Source organism: Macaca thibetana, chromosome 12 (assembly GCF_024542745.1).
Source record: "Macaca thibetana thibetana isolate TM-01 chromosome 12, ASM2454274v1, whole genome shotgun sequence".
NCBI lineage: Eukaryota > Metazoa > Chordata > Mammalia > Primates > Cercopithecidae > Macaca > Macaca thibetana.
Window position 1 is genome coordinate 24,446,923 of NC_065589.1, and position 12,217 is coordinate 24,459,139.

The following is a 12,217-nucleotide window of genomic DNA, read 5'->3' on the forward strand; positions in this document are numbered from 1 at the left end:
TTTTAGGATTGCAGAAATTCCCTGAATCAGGAATTGGTTAGCAGTACAAGAACAAATAGAACTGCTATAAGTGTCAGACTGCTGTAATGTCTGGAATCCTAGAACAAGCTGGCTGAGTAAGTCCTCAGTTACTGACTGGACAACCCAAGACACTAAAACATAATCAATTCATTCAGATAGGTTTTAAGAGCTATTCTCAAAATCCTTTGGAAAAAATTTTCTTCTATCTTTTCTGTAAGGAAGCTTCTAGAATGTCAATAATCAATCCAGAAAGGGCTCCTGGCAACTGCATTATCTCATCTTCTTTTCTCACTAACAACTTTGGGCTTTTTACTACTGAATGCACCCTAGGATCCAGTTCCCCATTTTTTTTTTTCTTTTTGAGATGGGGTCTTGCTCTGTCACCCAGGCTGGAGTGCAGTGGTGCCATCTTGGCTCACTGCAACCTCCGCCTCCTGGGTTCAAGTGATTCTCCAGCCTCAGCTTCCCAAGTAGCTGGGATTACAGGCGCGTGCCACCACACCTGCCTAATTTTTGTATTTTTAGTAGAGGTGGGGTTTTGCCATGTTGGCTGGAACTCCTGACCTCAAGTGATCCACCCTCCTTGGCCTCCCAAAGTGCTGGGATTACAGGTGTGAGCCAGGGTGCCTGGCTCCAATTTCCCATTTGGGCATTTATGTCTCTCTCCTACTTATCCCTTCTTATGTCCTGAATTAGAGGAATTATTGAATTCTGCTCGCTATAAAGGTTTCTGAGCATTCTACTTTAAATCTTCTATAAGGCTCCCATCATTCTTTTTGAGCAAAGCCTACAAAAATAGATCATATTAGGTAAGAGGAGGTCCTATTCTCTGCTAAGCCATATCTCAAAATATGGAGAACAAAGAGACCTAAAAGCTGATTTACTCAATGTCAGAAAAATGCCAGCTCCTAAAGAAACAGGAATCATTCTATCTGGCTTCATTCATTTCTTCAACAAACCAATTTACTGAGCTGACTATATATATAATGAGGATGCTGGGGAAACAAAGATGATTAAAGTGATACACCCAGCCCTTAAGGAGTTATCAGTTTGGTCCAGCACAGCTCTGGGACTTCATGACCAAAGTGGTCCCAAGTAGGCCACAGGACAGGCGGCAGTGTGTAATTAACTACAGTGACCTGTGAAAAGACCAACCAGGTCTTCTTATCGAGTTGGACACAACATTCCATTTCTTCTAAATGCTTAAACAATGTCCTAATTCCAAATCACTCCAAACCAGCCTGTCTCTCTGAGGACATATGCAATATATTTGGGAATGAGAACAGAGTATCAGCAAGATTTAATTTATTCCTTTTTCAAATTTCTCTTCCCACCATCCTCACCCACCCCAACTGGCACTGCTTGCTTACTGAGTTTCACTCCCCCTCACGGAACCACAGCTCCCCACAATATGTACTGGCTGTGGCAAGGAGCCAGCACACACTTAAATCCAATAGCAATTTGCATCTGACAGAATTTCCTCAATTTTGGACTCCAGACTCCAGATAAGTTGACAGGCCTAGCTTCTCAGTATGAAACGGTTCTTGGTATGTACACTAACGAAAGAATTAAATTAATTTGCCTGATTACTTTTGCTTTGAGGGTCTGGGTAAGAATTCCCAAATGAAAAAGCAATGCTGTTAAGACCTGTGCATGAGGTTATTTGCAGTGTTGGGCATAGCTGTTAAGTCAGTCACGTTCTCTTAGTCTGCAGGCTGCTGGGAAGACAATTTACCAATAATTATTATTTTGTGACAACATATGGGTTGTTTCAATAAGCCACTTCCCAGAAGTGCGGTAGGAAAAAATTAAAAAGCAATCTGTTTGGAATGATCCTTAGGCTTTGCTGAACTGCCTCCAAATTAAAAGGTTATCATGACCAAATGTACTCTTAAACAGTTTAGATGACAGCACTGCTTTACCCAGAAGAAAGGTGATACTTTTAGTAGGAGGCCACTGGTGAGAAGATCCAGCAGGATGATCTGAGAGGAATCATTAAAACAAAACAAAACAAAACACTTCAAAAGAAAAATTAATGTAACTATATTCTGAAGTATATGCCACAGAACTATTTTTAAGACCATCTCATGCTTTCATTTTCAGAAGCTGGAACAGTGCTAACAGAACTTTCTGCAATAATGGATATGTTCCATGTCTGTGCTAAATACAACAGCTACTAGCCACATGTGGCAAATGAACACTAAAAATGTGGCTAGTGTGACTGAGGAACTCAATTTTACTTCACCTTTTTATTTAAATTTCGCTGGTCACTTGTATGGCTATCCTATTGGACATCACAGAGATGGAAGATGCACTCTGGAAAAGGCTGCTCTGAACTGTAATTTCCCCAACTGGTTTATTCTGAGAAGTGCAAAAAGTAGGGTGGAGCTGACCTTTCCTAGCAGGTTCCCACACCAGCAAAGCCTTTCAAATCTCCGGGGTTTCTCCTCCAAATTACTCCCATTCTTTAATCTCTTTCTCTGATCTCCACCCCAACACCTTTCACCCTTTAGCACCTCCCTAACTTGGCTAATAGGCTCTCAGAAAGGCCCCTTTTTTCTGTTGCTGCCTGGGCTGAGCACTGGTAGAATCCCATACATGTTTATGATAACCACACTGGGCAAACTTTGCTGAAGTTCTGGAATAGGCATGCACCTTGCTTTACCTTACTAGGATGCCTGGTAATTTCCGCTTGCTTCATTCGGGCTTCTGCTGGGTGATATATCTGTAATCCCAGGAGAGCCCTGCCTACTAGGCAGGATATTGTGGTCTTTTAAAAGACTTTCAAAGTTTCAAATTCTCAGCAGAATGTTCTGAGCCGCCTTATTGAAAACCAAATCTCAAAGAGGGAGATGGGCCAGAACGAAAGCCTAAATTTATACACACACACACCCGTACATGTGCACAAGCACACACAGCAGTGCACCCCCATACAAGTTCCCTACAATGCAAATCTTTGTAAAAAATGAGGACAGGCGCGGTGCTGTAATCCCAGCACTTCAGGAGGCCGAGGTGGGCGGGTCACCTGAGGCCAGGAGTTTGAAACCAGCCTGGCCAACATGGTGAAACTCCATCTCTACTAAAAATACAAAAATTAGCTGGGTGTGGTGGCGCGTGCTTATAATCCCAGCTACTTGGGAGGCTGAGACATAAGAATCACTTGAGCCTGGGAGGGCGAGGTTGCAGTGAGCAGAGATCGCGCCACTGCATTCCAGCCAGTGAGTCTGTCTCGGGGGAAAAAAAAAATGTCCTGCAAGTCCTAACGTTTTTCTTCCAGACTTGAGGGCCTATTTAATCCCTCCGAAATGGTTAGCTGCTTCTTTTAAGAATAATTTTTTAAAAGAAAAAGAAAGAACTGAAGTTCCGAATAATGGGCCATATTTTGGAATCACAAGTCATTAATACACAAATAGACGAGAATGTACTCCTATGTTAAAAGACATGCCTCTTCTTGCAAATACACAGCCATTTATCTTGTAGATCAGCTTATAACCGCCCAGGTCTCATTCTTTGCTAGTCTGGACCTGAGAATGCATTAAGATCAGTTATGAAAATGCAGAAGTTAATTCAACTTCCTCCTATGTGCTACACTGCTCAGAAAAAAGTATACAGCAATCACCCAAAATAAGACTCTGGGCTGATTCATTTGAATATCTAAAATGCAAAGAAACTGGTAAGAGAGGCTAAGACAAGAAAGCAGCAAGTCAGCCTAAAATATAAGCAACTGCAGCCCCTGGCAGGAAACAGTACTGCTCACTACACATATTACTTCAAGGAAAGTAGTGCTTTGTTTTACAGATAAAATCTGTTGCCTTATAAAGGAGACAGGACATACTATATATTCAATTTAAATGGTAGTTAATACTTTTTAATGCCTCCAAGCCACAAGTACATTATGACCACTTAAAAATTCCCCTCTACCAATCTTTTCCCATCTGTGGATCTCCAAGTACTTTCCTATTACTAGCTCCCAGTTCACCAGAAACAGTCTGCTCTTATTTCCTCAACTGTGAAACCCAGATGTGAAGCCCCATGCTTATAGATAGGGAAATGAGGCAAGGGGATTGGCCATAGGCCACCAAAAATTAGAACCCAAAACGCTTAGCTCATGTTTTAAATATATTAGAAAAGCAAAGCAGCTTTGGAGGAGGAGGTTGTCTTCTACTGATTCTTGTGTTTGGCAGAGAAGGTTGCCTTGGAAATACGACCTAAGCCCATCTTTTAAAAAGTCCAACTGTAAAGAGAGGTTATCTAAGAACTTTATAGATTCTGGAGGCTTTGAAGTGTGTAACTGGGCCAAGGCTACCACGGAAGAAATCACAGACCAAGGGTCTTGATGTAAGAATTTACAAGATAACCAGATAAAGGCTAGTGGGCGAGGAGAGAGCATTAGAACCTCAAAGGAGAGATAAGGAACGGGTGTGGAGCAAGGGACAATTAGCTTTGCTTGAAAACTATGTAACAAAATGGCCCAGTGTCTCTCACAGAAGGGTTCGGGAAAGGGAAACCAGAGATCGCGTTTTTCCGGCTCTAAGACTGGGTCGGCTTTCAGTCTTCTCTTCTGCTCCTTTTAGAGCAGACAGCAGTGGGGAACGAGAATGCTGGTGGCGACGTGGGCCTGCATCTCCTTTCCTCCTCCAGTCCTGGGAATTCCTGAAAACTCCTTCCAACCCAATTCCAAACAGGCTCTCTCTGGGTTCAGAACAATGCCAGGGAATTTCACGCAGGAAAGGGGTCCCCTTCTCGCCCTAGCGGGCAGGGGGCTCCTCCGGCGCGAGTTCCGACCCCAGCGTCCCCCACGTCCCACAGGTCTCCTGCCCTTTGGCACGCACAGCCCTCACCACTCGCTGCTTCCGCATCCCTCCTCTGAGCCTCTCCCCACGCATCTCTGCCCCTCGCCCGGCCGCGCCCAATCGCCTCCCACGTCTACCCCGCTGGGGCAGCCCCTACACCCTGCCAGGCACCCCATTTCTCTCCTCCAGGTCTGGGGGACTGGACGACACTGGGGATTAGCTGGGGTCAACTCTGCCTCCCCCGCCACCCCTGGCCCCGGGCGCGCGCTCACCCGGCGGCCGCGTTCTCGAACTTGAGCGCGAGCGTCTCCTCGATGATGCGGTTGTTCACCTCCAGCAGGATCATGGCGGCGGCTGCCCCGAGCAGGGGAAGGAGAAACAAGGGCCGGTGAGGGTGGGTAAGGGAGGGAAGGACGGAGGAAGCGGCCCTGCTGCCCCCTGAAGGGACCTGGGTGGGGTAGGAGGTTAGGGGAGAAGGGAAGAGGGGCCGGGATGGAGGGAAGGGTAAGACGCACGCGCTGGCCCACGCACGCAGACTGTGGAGACACCCACCCACCCACCCAACCAACCGACCTGGCCCCCAAAGCCTGAACCCGCCTGCCGAGCCGCCGCCGCCGCCGCCACTGCCGCTTCACCGACAAGCCCAGTCCCCGCCCAGCCCCCGGCTCTAGCCGGCCACTTCCGCTCTCACACCCACTTCCGCTCGCCGCCTGGACGCGCGGCCCCGCGGCGCCATTTCCGCTTCAACCCCTCGTGAACGCGAGCGCAGGCGCGCCGGAGGAAACGGAGACTGCGCTTGCGTATGTGTGATGCCGCCACCCCACCCTCTACTTTCTCACAGACCCCCTTACGTCTACAGCCTACCAGTGCGTCCCCCGCGGAGCTGTCATTCCCCGAGGCTTGCCTGACTGTCCAGGTTCTCACTCCCGCTTGTCCCAGAGATCCAACTCCGTTCTTCCGGTCTTGTCATTTCAGAGACCTCGCAAGAAGCTCGCCCTTGTAGTCTCCCAGCGGGCTTCTTTGCTCCCAGCTTGTTTGCTGGGGGTGCCTCTTTTTCTTTCCAGGTATAGCTGTCCAGCGACACCATCAGACATTCATTTCTCCAACAAACATTTTCATGGGCTCTTGCTCTATACTGGGGATGTAGTGGTAAATGAAATAGATGAGGCCCTGCCCTCGTGGAACTTATAGTCTGGTAGAGGAAACAGACAATAAAATTCTCAATTGTGTAAGAAGGTAGAGATGCATGGGGAGAGGATCAGAGTAGGGATGCGGAAGCAGCGAGTGGTCAGGAGTGTACGTACCAAAAGGCAGGAGACCTGTGGGACGTGGGAGTAGCTGGGGCCGGAACTTGCGCCGGAGGAACCCCCTTGCCCGCTGGGGCGAGAAGAGGACACTTTCCTTCCGTGAAATTCCCTGTATTGTTAAAAGGACAATTAAGGAAAGGAATGAGAGGTCACCTGGGTGAATAGGCAACTTAGATGGGCCTCCCTATGTTTCTGTCATGCCTCCAATTCTACGTCCAGGTGTCCAGAACACATTTTTTTCTGCTTTTGAAACCTTCCAGTACCTCTGGCAGAGATACACCCTCCTTGTTACCTGAGTGCGGAATCTTAACTCCTCTCTTTGTGCTACATCCGCACCATCTGCCTTAGTGCCTTGTTTTGTGTTTTCCCTCCTCCGGGGAGAATGTAATAAACTTAGCTGAGTCCCTTCTACATACAAGGAAATAATTTATTTTCTGTTACGTGTTTGGGGTGGGGATAAAAAAATGAACAAGAAACTAGCTCCTATCATTAAGGCACAGATAGTCCTTTGAAACATTACTTAACGGGCTATGGATGAACTTCAGGATATTGCTGATCCCCCAAAATTATACGCTAATTTAATTAATTAATTAATTTTTTTTTTGAGACAGAGTCTTGCACTGTTGCCGGGGCTGGAGTGCAATGGCATGATCTTGGCTCACCGCAACCTCTGCCTCCCCGGTTCAAGTGATTCTCCTGCCTCAGCCTCCCAGGTGGCTGAAATTACAGGTGCCTGCCACCACGCCCGTTTAATTTTTTTGTATTTTTAGTAGAGATGGGGTTTCACTGTGTTGGCCAGGCTGGTCTCAAACTCCTGACATTGTGATCCTCCAGCCTCAGCCTCCCAAAGTGCTGGGATTACAGGCGTGAGCCACCACGCCTGGCCTTTTTTTTTTTTTTTTAATTTGAGACGGTGTCTCACTCTGTCACCCAGGCTGGAGTGACTTTGCTATCTCTGCTCACTGCCTGCCTCCCGGGCTCAGGTGATCCTCCCGCCTCAGCCTCCCGAATAGCTGGAACTGTAGACACCCGCCACCACGCTGGGCTAATTTTTGTACATTTTGTAGCGACGGGGTTTGGCCATATTGGTCAGGCTGGTCTCAAACTCCTGGGTTCAAGTGATCCACCTGCCTTGGCCTCCCACCGTGCTGGGATTACAGGCGTGAGCCACCGTGCCCGACCGATATGCTAACTTTTTAACATTAATGACTATTGAACTAAAATAATGTTTATAAATTGTTTAAAATATGTATACTTATAATACTAAAATGCTTGTAATGAAAAAAGCAGTTCCCTGTCCTACTCTTTGGAGGCAATATGCTCAACTCTTTCACAAATTCATCCTGATATTTACCTTCATAATTTTTTCTTTCTTTCTTTCTTTCTTTCTTTCTTTCTTTCTTTCTTTCTTTCTTTCTTTCTTTCTTTCTTTCTTTCTTTTTTGAGACAGGGTTTCACTTTGTTACTTAGGCTGGAGTGCAGTGGCGTGCTCTTCGCTCACTGCAGCCCCGATTTCTCCGGGCCCAAGCAATCCTCTGGCCTCAGACCCCAACTAGCTGGGACTACAGGTGGCCACCAATATGCCCAGCTAATTTTTGAATTTTTAGTAGAGACAGGGTTTCACCATGTTGTTTAGGCTGGCCTCGAACTCCTGAACTCAAGCGATCTGCCTGCCTCAGCCTCCCAAAGTGCTGGGATTACAAGCATGAGTCACCGCGCCTGGCCTGCCTTTGTATTTCTAAGTAAATGTTTGTACCATTATTTCTTGGTTTGTTAATTTTTAGCATTATGTGTTGACTTCCTGACACGGTAGAGAAGGACTTGACTGTATCACTTCTGCTTCCCACCATATAGCTGTGTAACAACTTTTGGTTAAACCAATAATCTGTGCCCAGCTGTATTAAAATTATTATGTATGCAAATATTGTTTAGTGATGAGCTAAGAAACACACTACAATCATGACTTCTAGTTTACATGGCCCTTCATTTTTCTTAGGGTTAATTATTGCCTTTTTTCTCTCATTTGTCTGATTTTCTATAAACAGTATTTACAGTTGGATTTTCACCTCAAATCCTCTAAGACTGTATCGAAAAGTCTAGCAATAATGTTTTCGATATACTCAGTATATAAGTTCCACTTTTTCTTTGGAGTTTTTGTCCCAGAGCCTGCCTTCCTCTTGTTTCAGTCTGGACTGGCTGCTCACTAGACTTGCTGTATAGTTGTCATTCTGGAATCTTCCTTCATTGCTGTTCTGGGGTGGTTTTGCCCATTTCCTGGATCCCATGTCTTCCTCTTGTTTTACTTCCTTGTTTTGCTAAAGCATCTCCTCTAGTAACTTCCTAAGAAAGGGAGATGGGGGAGATATGTTGTTAGAATCTTTGCATATTTGAAAATATCTTACTTCTATTTAACATTTGATGTGTTGTTGGGCTAGATATTCAAGTTTGAAAATAATTTTCTCTTTTTATTTTGAAGGTATACTACATTTTCTTACACCTTCTAGGGTTGCTATTAAAAAAGTATAATTCCTATTCATATTTCTGATCCTTTGTCTGTTACATCTCCCCCATCTGTGGAAGCCTTAGGATTCTGTCTTTAACTTGTTGGTTAGAAATTTTATAATGATTTGCTTTATTGTACCACTTTCTTAATTTGTTGTACTGAGCACTGATTCAAAATAGAAATTCATAGAGCTGAGCATGGTGGCTCATGCCTGTAATCCCAGTACTTTGGGAGGATGAGCAAGGAGGATTGCTTGAGCCCAGGAGTTTTAGGCTGCAGTGAGCTAGGATCATGACACTGCACTCTAGCCTTTACAACAGAGCGAGAACTTGTCTTAAAGAAAAAACACAAAAAACGAAACCTTCTTTTCATCTTGCAAAACTGAACTCTAAAGCAACCCATTGTTTGTTTTTCGTTTTTCTATTTTTGTGGAATATCTTCTTGCATTATCTTCAGCCATTTTAACTTTTTTTTGTTTTTTGTTTTTGAGACAGGGTCTCGCTCTGTTGCCCAGGCTAGAGTGCAGTGGGCAATCTCAGCCCACTGCAGCCTCGACCTCTTGGGCTCAAGCGAGCCTCCCGCCTCAGCCTCCCAAGTAGCTGGGACCACAGGCTTGTGCCACCACATCTGGCTAATTTTTTGATTTTTTGTAGAGATGAGGTCTTCTTATGTTGCCCAAGACTGAACTTTCAGTTTTCTTATTTTTAATTCCCAAGACCTTTTTTTCCTGCTGACTGTCTCTTTTCCATATTATTCTATCCTGGTTTTATGGACAGGCGTGTTTTCCTGTCTGTGAGGATATTATAATAGTGAATTTGTTTTTAGTTTTTCTTCTCTCTACTTTGTCTCTGTTTCCTTGGGTCGTTTTAAATGTTAATTTATTTTGGTTACTCTCATGTTAATGGCCATGTCAAACTTCTGTCTACTCTAGCGATCTATTCATATTTAAGGATGAGACAATAAAAAGCTGAGTGGAGACTCTTAAGTGTTTGGGCAAGATGAGTTGACTAGCTCCTTGCTACTCAAAAAGGGCCAGCAGCATTGACATCATCTGGGAGCTCATTGGAAATGGAGAACCCTAGGTTCTCCTGTATTCTTCACTGTACCTATAGATTTAGAATCTGCATTTTAACAACATCACCAGGCAATTCAAGTGCACATTACGTTTTGAGAAGCACTAGGTTGACCGTAAGTTGCATAGATGATGTGCCAGATGTCGAATGTCGATATTGGGAGGTCTTCTCTCCAGGGAAGAATCCTCTAGTTGTGTTTGGAAAGTGGCTGTTCTTAAATAGCCAGAAATTTGCTGCATTCAGTCTTGAAGATAGAGGCTCGAGGTAATTTTGGGGTTGGAGTGGCTGTCTGGCCATTCTCCAGTTAGTCCTCCACATCCACTCTTCATCCTTTTTCACCCTTCTATCAATTGGACTCCCTTACGCCTTGGTGTTTGGTTGGCCAATAAGGAGCCCCAGCAGGAGGAGGGGGAACAGAAGTAGTAGTAGTAGTAGGAGGAGGAGGCAAAAGAGTAGTATCAGACTCTTTAATCTTGGGCTTCCTTCATCTTTTGAGGTCGCCTCAGGCTGGCCTTGTTCTTCAACCAAATGTCACTGCTCCTTTCAAGGTGGCCACCTCAGCACAACTCTTTCCTTCCTTTCCGGTCCTGATCCCTCTCCTCAACCTTTTGGGCTTAGGGATAGTATCAGCTTGGCTGCTATTAGTCCTGGGTTACTGTATTCTCTCTTGTGGCTCCCCTACATCCATACTTTTGTAAAGAATCCTTCTTAAATACATTCTCCTCAAATTATCCTATCTTGAGGGTGCCATCTGTTTCCAATGGGATAAAGACTAATGTGGTAGGGTGGGGGAAGAGTGATGTCATGGAAGATGGCAGAGTAGAATTGATCCCTTCACCGAAACCACTATTGAGCTGGCAAGAACTGTCAGAACCAACTATTTGGAGCTCTAGATTCTAGTGGAGCACTTGCAGCATTGAAGGGAGTACTTGATCAAGAAAGAGGCTGGTGAATTTTGGTGAATACTTCCCAGCAGCATCCAGTTGTAGAGATGGCAGTCTGTATCCCTGATGTGCTTGGCGATGTGAGGGTGGGCTACAGGAACCTTGTCCTCCAAAAATCAGGCTTGTGTGTTTTGATATACCTTACAGTTTGCTAAGGGGGCCACCACAGAGGTTGGCCATTGTTTCAACCTCCATGGGCTGAGCTGAAATGGTTTTCTCATTGGTGGAGGGGATTAAAAAAGCTCTGTTTTTTTCTTTTCTTTTCTTTTTTCTTTTTTTTTTTAAGATAAGGTCCTGGCCAGGCGCGGTGGCTCACACTGCTGAGCTACATGGCTGAGGTGGGCAGATCACTTGATGTCAGGAGTTCGAGACCAGCCTGGTCAACATGGTGAAACCCCATCTCTACTAAAAATGAAAAAAATTAGCTGGGCTTGGTTATGCGCCTGTAATCCCAGCTACTCGGGAGGCTGAGGCTAGGGGAATTGCTTGAACCTGGGAGGTGGAGGCTGCAGTGAGCCAAGATCATGCCACTGCACTCTAGCCTGGGTGACAGAGTGAGACTCTTATCTCAAAAAAAAAAAAAAAAAAAAAAAAAAAAAAAAAAGAAAAAGAAAAAATGAGGTCTTGCTATGTTACTCAGAGTAGGCTCAAACTCCTGGGCTCAAGCAATCCTCCTGCCCCAGCCTCCTGAGTGATGGAGGGGATTAAAAGAGAAAAAACAGCCCTTTTCTTTTTTGGATCCAGGAATTTAAGGAAATCTCTGTTAGGTCACTGGTTGACTGCAGAAATAGTAAGAGTCTTTAGTGACTGCACATGCCAAGGAATATAGTCTTTGCAACATAGTTTGGAAAAGGCACGAAATAAATAGATGACTGTAGCTTTCTTCAAGCTATGATAATCCCTGAAACTGAGACAGAAGAGAAAATCTAATTTCAAGGGTTATAATTTCAATATTCAAAATTTCCAGTTCTCATCACAAAATTATAAAGTATGCAACATAAAATGAAAGTATGATAGTTGATAGAAACTATCTGTGAAGAGCACAGACATTGGACTTATATAAAAAGACTTAACTGTCTTAAATATGCTGAAGGAAAAAAGAAAAGAGCTCATGGAAACCATGAAGAATAGCTAAGGAAAATCAGGAGAATGATGTATATACAAGTATAGAATATCATAAAGAGATAGAAATAATAAAAAGGAACCAAATAAAAATTTTGGAACTGAGAAGTACAATAGCTGAATTACAAAAATTACTAGAGGGGGTCAACAGCACATTTGAGCAGGCAGAAGTCAGTGAAATTGAAGATAGGGCAGTTACAATCACCCAGTTTGAGGAACAAAAAGAAAACAATTGAACAGAGCCTATTGGACATGTGGGACACAAATTAAGCATATCAAAACACATGTTATGGGAGTTACAGAAAGAGAAGAGAGAGAGAAAGGGGAAGGAAAAATATTTAAACGGGGAAGGAAAAATATTTAAACACGTAATGGCCACAAAGTTCCCAGATGTGGTAAAACATATGAATCAACACATCTAATGAGCTTGACAAACTTAAAGCAGGATAAACTC

General features: G+C 44.5%; 1 protein-coding gene across 1 annotated transcript in view; it reads right to left on the bottom strand.

Annotated features, from left to right (window-relative positions):
* The window catches only part of ARPC2 (actin related protein 2/3 complex subunit 2), an 870,481-nt gene that overhangs the window by 31,662 nt on the left and 826,602 nt on the right, over positions 1–12,217 (bottom strand). The window contains exons 2-3 of the mRNA XM_050751296.1: positions 5,388–5,500; positions 5,087–5,168 (exon numbers count right to left, since the gene is read on the bottom strand). Coding sequence (XP_050607253.1) covers positions 5,087–5,160 — 74 coding nt within the window. The 5' untranslated portion in view covers positions 5,161–5,168; positions 5,388–5,500. The remainder of the gene's footprint in view (positions 1–5,086; positions 5,169–5,387; positions 5,501–12,217) is intronic.